The following is an 18,936-nucleotide window of genomic DNA, read 5'->3' on the forward strand; positions in this document are numbered from 1 at the left end:
CTCAATCACATAGTGTTCTAAGCTCTACAGAATTGAATTCTTGAGGGTTTTAATCACTTTCCTTTAAAACACCAAGTCACTGACTTGGAATTATAAATGTAAACAGTACACACGTAATTTCCCAGCTGTTTGAACTTTTATTTTCTGTGTTTCAGTACTGTCCTACAGACATTAAGTCTCTACTTACATGTATTTTTAGCGTTTCATACACATTCCTATACATTTACAGGGTCTACCATTGTGAACTGTAAGAGTTTTAACCTCATTCACATAGTGTTCTAAGCAATATAGACTTGAAATCTTAAGAGTTTTAATTACTTTCCATAAAAAAAGCCAACTCAATAACTCAGAATTATGAATGTAAACAGTACACTCATAATTTCCCAGCTGTTTGAACTTGAATTCTGTGTTGCAGTACTGCCCTACAGATATTAAGGCTCTATTTACTTTTAATCCAAGTATTTCATATACATTTCTAGACAATTCCAGGGTCTATAATTGTGCGTTATAAGAGTTTTAACCGCATTCAGATAGTTTTCTGAGCTCTATAAATGTGAATTCTTAAGGGTTTTAAGCATTTTCCTTATAAAAGGCCAACTCACTTAACCGGAAGTATAACTGTAAACAGTATACTTGTAACTTCACAGCTGTTTGAACTTGAATTCTCAGTGTTTCAGTAATGCCCTTCAGACATTAAGTCTCTATTTACATGTATTTTTAGCATTTCATAGACATTCCTATACAATTCCAGGGTCTAACATTGTGAACTCTCTAAGAGTTTTAACCTCATTCACACAGTGTTCTAAGCTCTATAGACTTGAATTCTTAAGGGTTTTAATCACTTTCCTTTAAAAAAGCCAACTCATGACTTGGAATTATAAATGTAAACAGTACACTCGTAAATTCCCATCTGTTTGAACTTGAATCCTGTGTTGTAGTACTGCCCTACATATATTAAGGCTCTCTTTACTTGTAATCCAAGTGCTTCATATACATTTCTAGACAATTCCAGGGTCTATCACTGTGATTTCTAAGAGGAATATCCACATTTAGATAGTGTTCTGAGCTCCATAAATGTGAATTCTTAAGGGCTTTAATCAGTTTCCTTAAAAAACGCCAACTCATTAAACCAGAATTACAAATGTAAACAGTACACTTGTAATTTCCCAGCTGTTTGAACTTGAATTCTCAGTGTTTCATTAATGCCCTACAGACATTAAGTCTCTATTTACATGTATTTTTAGCATTTCATGCACATTGCTATACAATTCCAGGTCTACCATTGTGAACTCTAAGAGTTTTGACCTCATTCACACAGTCTTTTTCACACAAAATTAAATTCCCTACATAGTACTGCTAAAAGTGGAAACATGTATTTATTAAACAAATCAAAAATGGGTTACCATTTTCAGGGTCTAAACTGAATATTTAATTATAAAACATATTAAGCATAAGAACATTTCAAGGAAATATGAAACAAAAACATTTCTTCCTTATTTTCAATAGCCTTTTCTAATGCCAAATAGAGAGGAGGACATTGAAAACAAACAACAACAACAAAATACTTGCTGATGTGTAATAAAAGATTCTAAGAAAAAAATTACCTATTAGTTATTATTTCATTCAAGGGATTATGAGATGCAAAAACAAACACATCAATTTACTAAATAGTCAAGTGGGAAGGTAAACACCTCTCTCAAACTATGATATCTTAGTGAATGGTGAATAACAAAGGAAACTCTCTAAATATCAAATCTACCAAAAACAAACAAACAAACAAAAAACAAAACAAACACACACCTAGAAATAAGTGACAATAATTCAGTAAAACTAGAAATAATCAACTTGCTATATGTGTGTCTTCAGTAACACCAGTATCTATGCACCTCCCCAATCATATCACTTTATCAAGTTTATGTGGATCTTCTTTATAGTATACTAGTTTCATAAAATGTGGAATATTTTTTGAGGAGAAAAACAGTGTAGGTCACCTAGGCCATTTGTTCTTGTAACTCTCTGGGTAAGGGAAAGCATATGGCTAGCACTTTTGCTGCCATTTTTATATCTGCAGAAACTTCTAGCACATTTATGGGAAGACATACAATGCACTCTTGAAATTAGGTCTTTGGATGTAGCTTTCAAGATCATGCTTTGTTCCATTCTTCCTGGGTGATCAAATTGCACCCAAAAGGTGGTCTAGAATGTGAATTTCAAACATGCTATTGATAGGCCCAGAATTGTTGCTGTAAAGGGGAAAAAAAGACCCACATTAATTGAATCCTGGCTTGTTCTTACTCATAATTCATAAATATATTTTCTATATCCTACCTAAAGCAATATGAATTGATTTTTAAAACCATGTGAAATATTCTGATGCATAATCCCACAGGTTTTAAACTATGTATTACTTACTATTATTAAAATTAAATTTTTCTTACAACAAAAACTACATTCAGTAAGTATAGGTCAACAATAAAACAATAATGTTGCAACCCTTTTTTCATTTACTCTGGTTTTCTTCTTGGTACACTGATGACCATTAGCCAGAGTATTATATTTGCAGGTACTTCATATGTTAAAATTTCTTTATAATTCTCTGGATATGTTTCTCATAAACTTTTTGGCAAGGTCACTATGATTTCCATTTCATAGATATCATTTGGAAATAATAATAGTATTTACCTCAAAAGATTTTTTCAGTCACTAAATCATATATATTAAAGACATAAAGTATTTGACAAATTATTTAATTATTGAGCACTCAAAACATGATGGCTATTATTATTATGCAAAAGTATTAGCAACTATTTTAAGGTTATCAGAAATACATTTAAAATTTTATCTTTATTGTTGAAAATATTACAGATGTCCATTTTTAACCCCATTGGCCTCCTCCACCCTGCACACCCCCATCCAGGTGTTCACCAAACTATTGTCTGTGTCCATGGGCTATGCATACAATTTGTTTAATCTCTCCCCACTTACCCACCCTCCTGTGTCTTCCCTCTGAGATTAATCAGTCTGTTCCATGCTTCTATGCCACTGGACCTATTTGGTCCATAAATTTATTTTATTAGATTCCACATATGAGATCATGAGATACTTGTCTTTCTCTGACTGGCTTATTTCACTTAACATAATACTCTCCAGATCCCTTCATGCTGTCTCAAAGGGTAAGAGATTCTTTTTTTTTTTTTTTTTTTACTGCCGCATAGTATTCCATGGTATAAATGTACCATTATTTTTTTAAAATATATATTTTATTGATATTTTACAGAGAGGAAGGGAAAGGGATAGAGAGTTAGAAATATCGATGAGAGAGAAACATCAATCAGCTGCCTCCTGCACACTCCCCACTGGGGATGTGCCTGCAACCAAGGTACATGCCCTTGACCGGAATCGAACCTGGGACCCTTGAGTCTGCAGGCTGACGCTCCATCCACTGAGCCAAACTGGTCAGGGCTACCTTTGCTTTTTTATCCACTCATCTACTGATGGGCACATGGGCTGTTTCCAGATCCTAGCTATTGTAAATTGTGCTGCAATGAATATACCAGTAGGTGTGCATACTTTCTTTCTGATTGGCATTTTTGGTTTTTTGGGATATATTCCTAGAAGTGGGTCAAATGGTAGTTCCATTTTTAATTTTTTGAGGTAACTCCATACTGCTTTCTACAGTAGCTGCATTCTCTCCAACAGTGTTCCTTTTTCTCCATGACCTCACCAGCGCTTGTCATTTTTTGGTTTATTGATGACAGCCATTTGTTCTAGATCTGTGAAATATGCCATTGACATTTTAATAGGGATTGCATTGAATCTGTAGATTGCCTTGGGTAGTATGCACATTTTAATAATGTTAATTCTAGCCCTGACCAGTTTTCTCAGTGGATAGAGTGTCAGCTTGTGGACTAAAGGGTCCTGGGTTCGATTCCGGTCAAGGGAATGTACCTTGGTTGTGGGCACATCCCCAGGGGGAGGGGGGTGTGCAGGAGGCAGCTGACCGATGTTTCTCTCTCATCAATGTTTATGACTCTCTATCCCTCTCCCTTCCTCTCTGTAAAAAATCAATAGAATATATTTAAAATAAAAATAATGTTAATTCTACCTATCCATGAACACACTATATCTTCCTCTATATATTTTTTCAATATCCTGTACTTTTCTGAGTACAAGTCTTTTAACTCCTTGGTTAACTTTATTCCTAAGTATCTTAATTTTTTACTGCGACGGTAAAAGGGATTGTTTAGTTTAGTTTTTCTTCCTGAAATTTCATTATTGGTGTACTAGAGGCCTGGTGCATGATATTCGTGCACAGGTAGGGTCCCTAGGCCTGGCTGGTGATCAGGGCCTATCTGTGGGGCAACCGGTGGGGCAATTGGGGGCCCCTGCTGGCACGCCTTGGCCAGCCTGGTGCCAACTACTCACCAGCCATGTCCCCCCGCCGCAGCCACCGGTCACGTCCCTCTGTGGGAGGCGACCGGCGAGGTGATCGGGAGGTGGTGCCACCTGCTCTCCATCCGGCTCCACCCCTTGATTGCCCCGCCGCCGCTGCTGGTTGCCTCCCTCTGCAGGGCAACTGGCAGGATGATCAGGGGGCCCCAGCTGGCACCCGCCTTGGCTGACCTGGAGCCTGCAGGCTGGGGGCAGCTCCGGCATTGAGTGCTGCCTTCTGGTGGTCAGTGCGCATCACAGTGACCAGTCGTTCCACTGGTCATTCACCGTTTGATCAATTTGCATATTAGGCTTTTATTATATCAGAGGCCCGGTGCATGAATTTCCTACATGGAGCAGGGGGTTCCCTCAGCCCAGTCTGCACCCTCTCCAATTGGGGACCCCTTGGGGAATGTTTGACTGCCAGTTTAGGCCCGATGTCCGACTGCCAGTTTAGACCCGATGCCTGTGGGATCAGGCCTAAACAGGCAGCCAGACATCCCTCTCCCAATCTGGGACCGCTGGCTCCTAGCTGCTCACCTGTCTGCCTGCCTGATTGCTCCTAACTGCCCTCTCCTGTTGGGCTGATCTCGTCACCAACTGCCCGCCTCTTCTGGCCAATTTGGTTCTGATTTGTCGGTTTCAATGCCAGTCAGCATCAAAAGCTGTGCCTGCTAGGCAGCCATTGGCTCCCCACAGCACCCAGATTTGGTTCTGCTTGGTCGGTTTCTTTTCTTCCTTCCTTCCTTTCCTTCTTTCTTTCTTTCTTTCTTTCTTTCTTTTTTTTTTTTTTTTTTTTTTTTGAACATACCATGATTTTATTGTCTTATAATCAAGCAGAATATGAAGCTTAGAACTGGATTGCTTGGCCCTTTCTCTTATCTCCTCCCAATTCAAAATGCTTGCATCTCTTAATAGCCAGCATTCTCTTAGATCTGCAGTTAGGCTCAACGCATTCAAGCCTCAGCACAATCTTCTTTGTAGTTTTAGCCTTTTTTCAGAAAATCGGCTTAGTCTGCCTACCATATCCACTTTGCTTTCTGTCATAACGCTGCTTTCCCTGTGCATACAGAGAATCCTTGCCCTTCTTATACTGTGTTACTTTGTGGGGTTGATGCTTGCCACACTTCTTACAGAAAGTTCGGTGGGTTTTAAGAACGTTCACTGTGCCTGCGAGAGCTATAAACAGGGAAAAAGTGATTGGTCGGTTTCTATGCCAGTCAGCATCAAAACCTCTGCCTCCTAGGCAGCCATTGGCTCCCCATGGTACCCAGATTTGGTTCTGATTGGTCGGTTCCTATGCCAGTCAGTGTGAAAAGCTTCGCCTCCTAGACAGCCATTGGTTCTTCACAGCACCCACATTTGGTTCTGATTGGTCGGTTCCTATGCCAGTCAGCATATCCAGGCCTATCTGTGGGCTTGATCAGAGTGGCAGGGCTGAACAGCAGCCCCCCAGAGGCCAGGAGAGAGAGAAAAGCCCAGCTGCTGGCTAAGCTCAGAAAGAAAGAGGGAGAGAAAGAAAGAGGCAAATACTGATCAACAGCTGCCACTGAGACTGGGAATCAGACCCTGCCTCTCTCTCTGGGTCTCAGCCCCTTGGGCAGTCAGTGCTGGGTCGCCACGGCAACCCAGTGCTGACTGAAGGACTTCAGAGTTGGTCAGCCTTGGGTAGTGATCAGTGGTTAAAACCCTGGCCTTTTATATATTAGGATAGGATTTTTTTAAAGCCAATTTTTGAGTGTTCATTATGTATCCTGATACATTGCTAAATAAATTTATTAAATCTAGTAGTTTTTTGGTGGAGTCCTTAGGTTTTTCAATGTATATGTCATCTGTGAATAATGAGTTTTACTTCTTTCCAATTTGGATGCCTTTTTTGTTTCTTCTTGTCTGATCACTGTGGCTAGAACTTCCAGTACTATGTTGAATAAGAGTGGTGAAAGCAGACATCCCTGTCTTGTTCCTGTTCTTAGGGGAAATGGTTTTAGTTTTTGCCCATTGAGTATGATGTTGGCTGTAGGTTTGTCATATAAGGCTTTTATTATGTTGAGGTATGATCCCTCTATTCCCACTTTGCTGAGAGTTTTTATCAAGAAAGGGTGTTGGACTTTGTCAGATGCCCTTTCTGCACCAATCGATAAGATTATGTAATTTTTGTCTCTCAACTTGTTTATGTGATGTATCACGTTTATTGATTGGTGGATATTGTACCAGCCTTGCATTCCTGGAATAAATCCCACTTGGTCATGGTGTATGATCTTTCTAATGTAATGATGGATCCGATTTGCTAGAATTTTGTTGAGGATTTTAGCATCTATGTCAGGGGTGGGCAAACTTTTTGACTGGAGGGCCACAATGGGTTCTTAAACTGGACCGGAGGGCCGGAACAAAAGCATGGATGGAGTGTTTGTGTGAACTAATATAAATTCAAAGTAAACATCATTACATAAAAGGGTACGGTCTTTTTTTTTTTAGTTTTATTCATTTCAAACGGGCCGGATCCGGCTCGTGGGCCGTAGTTTTCCCACGGCTGATCTATGTTCATCAGGGATATTGGCCTGTAATTCTCTTTCTTTGTGGTATCTTTATCTTGCGATTCTCTAGTCTGCTGTTGGATCTCTGTATAATATTCTTTATTTCAGTCAGTGTATGCTTAATTTCTATTTGGTTCTTTTTCATAACCTCGAGGGTCTCACTAAATTTATTGGCGGTTTCTAGAAAATTCTTGATAAACATTATAACCGTGGTTTTGAACTCTATAGCCAGTAGTTTGCTTTCCTCCATTTCTGTCATTCATGACCTGTTTCTTTGTCTCCACATTTTGGCTCCTTCCCTGTGTTGATAGGGTGGCTTTCTGTGCTAGGTGTCCTATAGGGCCTAGTAGCTCAGCCTCCCCAATTACCTGAGGTGGACACTCTTGGTGTACCCCTTTGTGGGCTGTGTGCACAGTCTTGTAGTTAAGCCTTGACTGTAGTTGGTATCACTGGGAGTAATTGACCTCCAGGCCAATTGGCTGTGAGAATCAGCTGTGTCTATGTTGGGAGAACTTCTGTGCTGGAGACACCCTTATGGGGCAAGCCTTGCTTCAGTGGTGCTTTGGTGCTCACTGAGTCTTCCCCCTGAGTGTATCCCTTATGGATCTGAGGAGTTGTAATCTGGATGATCCCACTCTGACCACTGGGTATACTGGCACTTGGACCTCTAAGGAGGTGTTAATTTAGCCTCTGTCTGAGGCTACCCAGCAGGAGCTATGGAGAAATCTTCAGATTCCTCTTCTTTGTTTGGGATTTGGAGGTGCCCAGATGAGGCCCAGCTGTGAAGCAATGCAAGCTGCTGTGGGTCCTTGGGCCTTCTCTTGGAAGTTCTGGGTCTGTCTGGCCCAGCTGCAGTTTGTTAGGTAATTTTAGATAGCAAAGGGCCAGGTTATTCATATGCAAAAGCCTCTGCACACAGCTTGGGTGGGGCAGGGTCTCAGGGAATCAACAGGGTGGAGCAAACAGCTATGGCTGATCCTCAGCCCTGCCCTAAGAGGCCCTGGGTCTCAGTGTCCTACAGTAATCGCTGCAAGCACCTCTGAGAGAAAGCCGCCCTTGACTTCCGCCCGATGCCAGACAGTCCAGTTTCTCCCCATATGAGTCTGGGTCCCCAGAGACTAGCCCGGAACTGTAGTTCAGAGCGGGAGCTTGTGTCTCCCTCCCAATTGAAAAAGACAACCGCGTCCTCAGTTGCCAGCCCTTTCCGCGTGTGCCTCTCTGTACCTCTGCACTTTACTTCCACACCTCCTCTGAGTCTCAGTGTGCTTTTCTCTTTCCTTCTAGTTGTAGAATTTCCACTCAGCCAGCCTTCCTGTGATTCTGGATGATATCCATTTTGTCTTTTGTAGTTTTGAAGTGGTTGTGCGAGGCAGCAATTTCAGGGTTTACCTATGTTGCCATCTTGGTTTCCTCTAATTCCCTTTTAATGTGCACGAATTTCATGCACTGGATCACTAGTGTTTTCATATCCTGTGATGGCTAGCAGTCTAAGAACCTGCTGAGTGTGAGGCTATAACATGGTATGTGGTATTATGGAAGTAGGGGGGAAGAAGGGAAGGGCTCTAGAGAAACTCAGGTTCCGTCTGGTTACTAATGGTCAAACCAGCAGATCCACATCCAGATTCACTGGCTCTGGATATGTAGATAGCAGTCCTGTAGCACATGGATCAAGGGCTGGGTTAACTACACCTGGTCCCAAGCCTAAGTGATTTCTGACCAGAGTATTCACAGCAGATTGCAAATCAAGGCCCTTGCTGGCTGGAATGACAAAGTCCAATCTGATTAAAGACCCCAGAAGACTTACCAGGCAGTTGGGATGTGTTGTGCATGTCTGGCCCAGCACAGAATTGCATTGCTGAGGAAGAAACTTTGAGACTTTGGGCACAGCTGATGGAAAATGAACTGAAATGTTCTGATTTGTTACGGCAACTGCATCATAGGAAGGGATGACTGTAGAATAGTAATTGACAGCATGGAAGGAATTAAGAAAGAGAGCTGTGCTGGGAACTTGAGTTTTATACACATCACCAATAGCATTCTCTGAAGTGGAGCTAGACTGACCTTTAATAAAAAGGAAAACAAATAACTATCAGTATACACAACTCTGTAACTCTGAACTACTGTATTTGAGACAAATTGTCCTCTATATAATTTTCTCACATTTCAAACTTATACTACTGCTACACTTAAATTCTGTTGAAAGAACAAAGTGAACATTTTTGTAGCAATGTTTAATGCAATAAATACACTATAAATTAGTGTTCATATGTCATTAAAAGAGATTTTAGAGAAGTATCAGATCTCTATGCTTTTGGGTGTATTTTTGTGTGTGCATTTTTGTGTTTGTGTGTTGCTACCATCATAATAAAAACTGTGACCATCTCTATGAAGCAAAGAAGAATGTTGGGAAGAACTCCATTCAGCCATGAATAAAATTTTCTATCAGTGAAGTGGGTTATATCATTAAATATCTATACTCTGTACAGTATCTAGAAGGCAGAAAAATATTTAAAAATATATAATGATTGTTAACAATATACTCAAATCCCTCTGTGAATTCCTATTTATTTTTTTCTGGACAGTAATAATAGTAAAAGTAAAGTAATTTTATCTCTACTTTAAATACAAATGTATCTGGAATATTTGTGAATATTTGCATTTCAGCAAATGGATACACTGATTTATGGAAAATTATAAGTAAAGGCAACCTAATGAAGTCTAAACACTGAACCAGATCAGCACTTTTGTGTCACAGGACAGACTTTAGCACAGAAATCTGGTAACACCAGGTAGTTGTTTAACTTCTCCAGCCTTCAATTTACTGATGTAAGTGATGAAAGTGAAATCTGAAGAACTTAAGTGATTTCAACTTAAATCAGAACAGATCCTCTTTCAAAAACAAATTAGCTCATGCATTCCTTGCTATACATGTGCTCACATTCTCAAACTCATTCCTTACAGACTTCTAGGAATCCGGCCCAAGGAAAAGACCAAAACATGGAAACATCATATGTGGGGACATACTATTTCCTATTATACTATATATAATATATTGTTATATTACATATATATCAACATAAAACTGGAAACACTAAATATAGCAATTGGAGGATGGCTAAGAAAATTATTTTATAAATCATTTGATAAACTAGTAGAATACAACAATGATGAGGACTGCATAGTAAAGAATTAAACTATATATGGCATGATATTAAGTAGCAAAAGCAGGAGATAAAATTGAACATCCAATATGATTGCTAATGTAAAAAAATACAGAAAAAAGACTGAAAGAAAAGACATTTAAAAAAGTTATCTTTGTTGGGCTAGTAAAGGACTAATATTGCTTTTCAAATAAAAGAAAGTGTATATAAATAAAATTAAAATAGGGGTTAAGACTCAATGACCTTCAAGCTCTCCTCCATTCTAAACATACCACAGCCTATGGTCCTAGTGTGTCTGTGTTGTCCCAAGAACAGCTGGTTAAGATGAAGCAATACAAGAGATGCTGTGGCACATAAAAGCCTGCACTCACTACCTCAGAGAGAGTATGTCAGAGTTTCTGCAGAATATAAATAGTGAGAGTGCAGAAGTAAGAATCAACACTAATAAAAGAGAAAAATGGTAATTGGCGTACGACAATACCCTTTTCATTGGCTAATCAGGGCTATATGCAAATTAACTGCCAACTAAGATTGGCAGTTAACTGCCAACTAAGATTGGCAGTTAACTGTCAACAAGATGGCGGTTAATTTGCATATGTAGGCACAATGCAGGGAGGCGAAAGGGAAAGCAGGAAGAAGCCCCCTGCCACTGACAGTGATCGGAAACCCAGGGGGGAGCTAAGAGCTGGGGGGCAGGGCAAAGGCAGCCCTGGGGCCGCCTTTGCCCTGCCCCCCAGCCATGATCAGAGAATCGGGTGCCTTTTCCGCCCTGGCCAGTGATAGCAGGAAGTAGGGGTGGAGCCAGCGATGGGAGCTGGGCATGGTCGAAGCTGGCAGTCCCTGGAGCTAGGGGCCCCTTGCCTGGGCCTAAAGCGAAGCCCACGATCGCGGGGCCGCTGCAGCTGTGGGTCCCCGCTGCCCGGGCCGGACGCCTCAGCCAGAGGCATCCTGCAGGGGCAGGGGCGGAGCCCGCACAATCGCAGTGCCCCCCCCCCACTCCCACTGCAGGTCCCCGCTGCCCGGGCCGGACGCCTAGGCCAGAGGCGTCCGGCCTGGGCAAGGGCCAATCCTGCGATTGGAGAGTGATGGGGGTCAATGCCTGAGGGCTCCCAGTATGTGAGAGGGGGCAGGCTGGGCTGAGGGACACCCCCCCACACACACACACACAGTGCACGAATTTCGTGCACCGGGCCCCTAGTGTATGTATAAGAAATAACATTGATAGGCATCTGCCTGTGGCCTGATCTCTATATGATTTAATCCAGGCTGACTTCATCATTCAGTGTGACATTCAGACAGCTACTTCCAGTAGATTATCCATGGTTCATGGCTACTCTTTTTCTATTCACCTCCACTCTCCTTAAGTTATGAGAAAAGTCTAAATTGACTTTTCTCTGAGACTGACTTGATTATACGAAAAAGGAGGGCTATCTTCTATTTTTGGCCCCTTATCTCCTTTGATGTTAGATGCCACTCCTAGTAACCTTGTTGGTGCCCATGACTTCCACTATATCCCCACAATATGCACAGTATCTCTGTGACAGCATTTCAGTTACTAGAGGAATTACATTTTGCTATTGTGAGCTCTGTAAGAAAAAGAACTGCATCTTGTTCATTCTTGTGTCCCCATCTGTGAAGCAGGGACATTTGAGCTAGAACTGGGAGTTAACTAGGTAGAGTATGGGAAAGGCCACTCCCAGCACAGGGCAGGTTCTGAAGTGAGAGAGCAAAATCCCTTTGAGGAAGTCAGCAGAAGGGTGACCTCAGACTAGGACATCAAGGAGATGGGTAGGGGTGTCTGTCATCCAACATCTGACAGGCAGGTTAGGAGCACAACACTAAGGACTGGATTCTCAAAGAAGAGTAACCTGCAGGAATACTAAGTCACCAGCTGCTAGCTGTGTTCTTTAACTCTGGCTCTGTTTTGTTTTTCCATCTTCTTATTTCCACAAGTCCATGAGCATGCCTAGACTATATAACATAAATAACAAAAATGCCTCATGGTGAGTAAATGTTTGTTTCACAGTGAATATGCATATTATATATGTTTCTTGAGCACCTACTGTGAGTTGCTCATTGCTCTAGATCAGTGGTCGGCAAACTCATTAGTCAACAGAGCCAAATATCAACAGTACAATGATTGAAATTTCTTTTGAGAGCCAAATTTTTTAAACTTAAACTATATAGATAGGTACATTGTTATTAACTTAATTAGGGTACTCCTAAGGCTTAGGAAGAGCCACACTCAAGGGGCCAAAGAGCCGCATGTGGCTCATGAGCTGCAGTTTGCCGACCACGGCCTAGGTATTAGAAATACAGCAATGAGCGAAACAGGCAAAAAAATCCCTATCTTTGTGGAGTTGATATTCTAGTGGGATGAAATGGGCTATAAACAAAGTATGCAAGTAAAGAATACTAAAAGGTGATAAGTGCTGAGTAAGAAAATATGGTGGAGAAAGTGGATAAAGAACCCCACACTAGATGTGATGCTGGGAAGGAGCATCCGTTTTAGTTGCATTCCCTGAGAAGGTGACAAAGACATGAAAAAGTAAATAAATTAATGTATTAAATGCTCAGTACCTAGTATTGAATTAATACAAATACTTCCCTTTAAATTCTACTCACATAATAAAATCACCAATGTGTTTCTCATATATCAGTAAGATGAGCTTTCTGATAATGATGGTCAATTTTGAGCCCCATTTTTGGATAACACTATTTAGGTGCCTGTGGCCAGTTTGTATACTTTGAACAGACGACATCAGAATGACTCCTAGTGGAATCTCCCAGCCTCACTCCATTCCCTGGTTACAGTGTGACTGTATAGGAGCTGAGGGGTTCATGGGACATATATGCAGGCGCAAGCATATTACAATGACTCAGGGGTCAGGTGAAGCTGACCTCTCACAGTGCCATCCAAGGAGCCCCCTGAGGCAGGAACAGAATACACATTCAGGCACTTATTAGTCAGGAAACTGATTCCTCTCAGAGGTGAGTGTGTGCTTGCCAATACACTGTTTTCCCTTAAAAGGAGAGAAAAAAAAAAAACTTTACACATTTCCCAAGGAAGGTAATATGAACATTGCTGAGTTAAATTGTTTTTATATCATTCAAGTTATAAAAACCATAGCCAGAGTTTAAGCTATGGATTATTTAAATATAAGAACAAAATGTTGAATAGGACTCAGGATGATTCTTTAGGATGTGAAAGAATGACCTGCTTTTCCGCTATAGTTTTTCTTCATTTACCTATCCTAATTAATTTAAACAGCAAGCATCCCTTTGGCAGGTCACATTGTGTACTAGCAATTTTTTAAGGAGTCCCAACTGATACAGGGACTGTGACAAAGGAATGAATGCTAGAATCCATCATATCCTTAATTGCCACAGTCACAACCATCACTACTGGTAAAGCCCCATTTTAAAATCCTCAGAAATAATAAAAGGAGTTTGAGGCAAATGATAACAGAATCATGAGTCTAAGAATATTATATATTTTATCACTGTAATTAAATGATACACATTAGCAATGGGAAAAGTTCACTGATTCTTAATAAAGGCCTGACTGTTCACTATGATGGGTTCAGTGTCTGTCTACATCAGAGGGAAATAAACAAGGGCCCTTATCATACCTTTGTGCCATGATTATGCCTGGGAGGGATAGCTGGATGGGCATTTGTTGTTTCTTACAAAATCTCCTATTGCTCTGAAGTACTTCTGTAATCTAAAAAATAGAGGTAGAGATCTATTTAGAGAATTTTTTTTCATATATACAAACATATATTTCCAATGATAAAATTAGAAAGAAATAAAAATATAGCATTAAAACATTGTCTATAAGGATAACATTCAAGGGCTTGGGAGTTGAATACCTGGCCCATAGCAGCTGGAGGGATTTTCTTTAGGATATACTTCACATAATCAACTGTGGCCTCAAGAATTGAAGCCGCATCATTCTTTCTCCCCTTTACACTTGGCACCAGAGTACGCAGCTGCTCACAGCAATGCTTGATTCGCTCTCTAAGCAGGGAATGGTAACAAATAATGAATAATTAGTCTCATTTTCTTCCTGGGTTTGTTTATAAAGGAACTGCCCCCTCCCTATTTAGTCTCCCTTTGAGAGAAAGGCCATGTTTCACAAGCCAGAAGCTTCATAACCCCTGGAATCAAAGCAACCCAGGGCACCTACAAATATTGCTGCAAAGTACAATGTCTGTGATGATGGCCACCCAGCTCCTTGCCCCAGGCCCACTGCAGTGTGCAGGATTCCAGACACCAGGGGAGTATAGCAGTCACCCCTCATCTGTAGTTTCACTTTCTGAGGTCTCAGTTACCTGCAGTCAACAATGGTCCAAAAATATTAGGTGGAAAGTTTCAAAATTAATCAATTCATAAGTTTTAATTTGTGCACTGTTCTGAGTAGGATGATAAAATATCATACCATCCACTCTGGCCCATCTGGAATATTCTGAATCATCCCTTGTCATGTGTATCATGATGCACATGCTCCCTGCCCATTAATTACTTAGTAGGTTGTCTCTGATTGGTTATGTAGGGTGAGAGACCACATTCACATAACTTATTATTATAGTACTAGAGGCCCAATGTACAAAATTCATGCAAGAGTAGGCCCTCCTTCCCCCAGCCCCTGGCACCAGCTTCCCTCTGGCACCCAGGACCTGGAGCAAGCAAGCCTCCTGTTCACTTCAGCTGCCTGGCTGCCGGCTGCCATCTTGGTTTGCAGTTAATTTGCATATCACCCTGATTAGCCAATGGGAAGGGTAGCGAAGTTACGATTAATTACCATGTTTGTCTATTATTAGATAGGACTAGAGGCCTGGTGCATGAAATTCGTGCAAGAGTAGGCCTTCTTTCCCCCAGCTGCCGGCACCAGCTTCCCTCTGGCACCCAGGACCTGGGCTTCCCTCACAGCCTGGGCTTCGTCCGGAAGGTCATCCTGAAGGACGTCTGGTCTAATTAGCCTATTACGCTTTTATTATTATAGATGGTTGTTAATCTCTTACTGTGCCTAATTTACAAATTAAACTTATCATATGTATGTATAAAAAGAACATAGTAGATATAGGGTTTGGTACTATTTGTGGTTTTAGGCATCCATTGGGAGTCTTGGAATGTATCCCCCATGGATGGGGGACCACTGTACATATCCAACCTCCTCTGGAAATCTACAGGTAACTCTTCCCTCAGAAGAGAGAATCACACATTATATAAAGTAAATCCTTTTGAAATTCACGCTAAAAGCCTAGAAGACAAAGAGTAGTCAGAATATTCATGTCCCTGTGATTTGGGCCACATTTCCAACAATAGATCAATTAGCATCTTCTAAGCATGGGCTTTACATGTAACTTGGTGCTCTGAGCCAAAATCAGAAGTGATAGGTATGGACAGAACAAATAAACCAATACATGAATGAGAACATGCAGGCTAGTACCAGAAAAAAACTAATCTAAGTGTTTCATAGTTCCTAAGGGAAATACATAGGAAATATAAATCTAAATTGATCTAAGGCTTTAATACCTTCATTCTTCCATGTGTTCAGTTAATAAACATTGGTTTGTGCTGAATACTGCCTTGATACATGTAATGTCAAGTGGTAGCTCTGCTAATTATTAGCTGAGACAATCAATAAATTACTTAATCTCTCTGAGTCTCAGAATGGCAATAGCCAGTAATATATAGCCAGTGATATAGAGTCAATGAATAACTGAAATATTCTAGATCAGTGGCTTTGAGGAGTTCTGAGGGTGTCTCAGTGACTATTCTGGGAAGAGAGGGATGGAAATGCCCACAATTTAACAATGTATACGAAGGGCTTTGAAAGTTTTCACACATTTTAACATGGTAGTTTCACTTATAAGGATCTAAAACATGGAACAAACTTTTTGCTATCCATTATAGTAGTATGTCAGTAAAACATGAAAAAAATCTAAACATGCTATATAAGTGGATGCTTAAGTAAGCTACATTATACTAGTTCAGTTGAATATTATTTGGCAGTGTAAATGATATGTTATAAAGCTTATTGGGGAAAATAGGATGTTTGTATAAGATATAAGACAACATTTTAAATATAACCACAGCTATTAAAGCAAAAATAAAGCATAGAAAAAATACTAAAAGTAAAATCATCAATTAATAGTTATTTCTAGATGATTGGACTATGGAAAATGTTATTTTTTCTTTTTATTTTCTATATTTTCCAAATATTTTTGCTGGGTATATGTCACTTTTATAATGTAAAATCATCTACACTAATAAAAGAGAAAAATGGTAATTGGCGTACGACGATACCCTTTTCATTGGCTAATCAGGGCTATATGCAAATTAACTGCCAACTATGATTGGCAGTTAACTGCCAACTAAGATTGGCAGTTAACTGCCAACTAAGATTGGCAGTTAACTGCCAACAAGATGGCGGTTAATTTGCATATGTAGGCACAATGCAGGGAGGCGAAAGGGAAAGCAGGATGAAGCCCCCTGCCACTGACAGTGATCGGAAACCCAGGGGGGAGCTAAGAGCAGCCATGATCGGAGAATCAGGTGCCTTTGCCGCCCTGGCCAGTGATAGCAGGAAGTAGGGGTGGAGCCAGCGATGGGAGCTGGGCACGGTTGAAGCTGGCAGTCCCAGGAACTAGGGGTCCCTTGCCTGGGCCTAAAGCGGAGCCCACGATCGCAGGGCCGCTACAGCTGGGGGTCCCTGCTGCCCGGGCCGGACGCCTAGGCCAGAGGCGTTAGGCCTGGGCAGGGGCGGAGCCTGCAACCACAGGGAGCTGGGGGTCCCCTGCCCAGGCCTGACACCTCTGCCGGAGGCCTCAGGCCTGGTCAAGGGGCCGATCCGGTGATTGGTGATCGGAGGGTGATGAGGGTCAACTCCTCTGGCCAAGGCATCAGGCCTGGGCGGGGGGCTGGGGGTCCCCTGCCCAGGCCTGATGCCTGGGCCAGAGGCATCAGGCCTGGGTGGGGGGTGGAGCTGGGGATTGGTGGGATATGATGGTCCCCTTGCCCAGGCCTGAAGCCTGGGTCAGAGGCGTCAAGCTTGGGCGGGGTGTGGAGCAAGTGATCAGAGGGAGATGTGGGTTCCCTGCCCAGGCATGATTCCTGGGCCTCAGGCCTCAGGCCTGGGCGGGGGTCAGAGCCAGTGATCGGGGGGGAGATGGGGGTCCCTGTCTAAGCCTGACACCTCTGGCGGAGGCATCAGGCCTGGGCAAGGGGCCGATCAGGCGATCGGAGGGTGATGGGGGTCTACGCCTCTGGCCGAGGCATCAGGCCTGGGCAAGGGGCAGAGCCAGCAAACGGAGGGGTCTGGGGGTCCCCTGCCCAGGCCTGATGCCTGGGCCAGAGGCATCAGGCCTGGGCTGGGGGCAGAACCAGTGATGGGGGGAAATGAGGGTCCCCTGCCCAGGCCTGAAACCTCTGTCAGAGGCGTCAGGCCTGGGCAAGGGGCTGATCCTGCGATTGGGGGGTGATGGGGGTCAACGCCTGAGGGCTCCAGTATGTGAGAGGGGGCAGGCTGGGCTGAGGGACACCCCCCCCACACACACACACACCCAGTGCACAAATTTCATGCACCGGGCCCCTAGTATTAAATGTTCTTCCAACATCTATTAGGAAAGTGTTCAAAGATAAAGAAAGATTGAAAATCAGGCTGATGAATCTCAAGAGAGGGCAGGGTAGGGAGCAAGAAATTAACCAAAGAATTTATATGCATATAATCATAACCCATGGACACAGACAATAGTGCAGTGAAGGCCTGGGTGGATGGTTGGGTAAGTGGTTTAGAAGAAGTCAATGGGGAAAAAGGGGAACATATCTAATACTTTCGATAATAAAGACAAATTTAAAAAATTCTTAATACTTAAAAGTTGAAATAAGTAAGAATTTGTATAGGAAAACGTATATACTCACCACCTAGATTCTACAATGAACATTTAATGTCCTTGTTTTACATAATTGTAAACTTCAGTTACTAACCCTTAAACATATCATTAGAGTTAAAATTATTCTATTTTTAGGTAAAAGTTACATAAAATAAAATACACAGATCATAAGGATGCCATTCTATAAGTTTCAACAAATGCACAAAAGTAGATATCACAAACCCCAATTAACATTATCATACCTGCTGAAATGTTCCTGTGTGCATTCATGGGCAATCTCATCCTGAGTAAGAAGCAACCACATTCTTGATATTTTTCTATTCCACACTATTTTTTCCTGTCCTTGAACTTCATATAAATAAAATCTTACAGCATGTGCACTTTCATGGATTTCTTTCACTTATAATGTTTTTGAAATTTATCCATGTGGCTGCTTATATCAGTAGATTGTTCCTTTTTATTGAGTATTCCATGGTATAAATATGCCACAGCTTACTTATTCATTCTCTTATGGATGACTACTTTAGCTGTTTCCAGTTTTGGAACACTATAAATAAATCTGCTAGGTCATTCTATATATCATTTTGTAAATGTGTGCTTTTATTTCTCTTGGGTAAATATCTAGAATAGAATTAATGATTTTACAAATTCATAAGAAACTGGCAGAACTTTTCTCAAAATAACATTATTTTACACACTCCCACCACCATCATTGTATGAGGTTTCCTGTTATTCCAGTCTTTGACATTTAATATTGTGAGTAGTTTTAATTTTAGTAGTTTGGCCTTTCTGAGGTATATGTGGTAGTATCTTATGCTTTAATTTGCATTTCCATGACAAATTATGTTGAGCATTTTTTCTGATGCTTGTTGTGCACTTGTATAGCTTCCTTTGTCAAGTGTCTCTTCAAAT

General features: G+C 41.4%; 1 protein-coding gene and 1 pseudogene across 1 annotated transcript in view; both read right to left on the reverse strand.

The window, feature by feature from the left end:
* Positions 1–2,219: 2,219 nt before the first annotated feature.
* The window catches only part of SOHLH2 (spermatogenesis and oogenesis specific basic helix-loop-helix 2), a 148,699-nt gene continuing 131,982 nt past the window's right edge, over positions 2,220–18,936 (reverse strand). The window contains exons 7-11 of the mRNA XM_059681190.1: positions 13,999–14,146; positions 13,759–13,850; positions 13,028–13,149; positions 8,770–9,026; positions 2,220–2,243 (exon numbers count right to left, since the gene is read on the reverse strand). Of these exons, the coding sequence (XP_059537173.1) occupies positions 2,220–2,243; positions 8,770–9,026; positions 13,028–13,149; positions 13,759–13,850; positions 13,999–14,146 (643 nt within the window). The remainder of the gene's footprint in view (positions 2,244–8,769; positions 9,027–13,027; positions 13,150–13,758; positions 13,851–13,998; positions 14,147–18,936) is intronic.
* On the reverse strand, positions 5,179–8,629 carry LOC132225871 (large ribosomal subunit protein eL42-like; annotated as a pseudogene).

The sequence above is a fragment of the Myotis daubentonii genome, chromosome 2, assembly GCF_963259705.1.
Source record: "Myotis daubentonii chromosome 2, mMyoDau2.1, whole genome shotgun sequence".
Lineage (NCBI taxonomy): Eukaryota > Metazoa > Chordata > Mammalia > Chiroptera > Vespertilionidae > Myotis > Myotis daubentonii.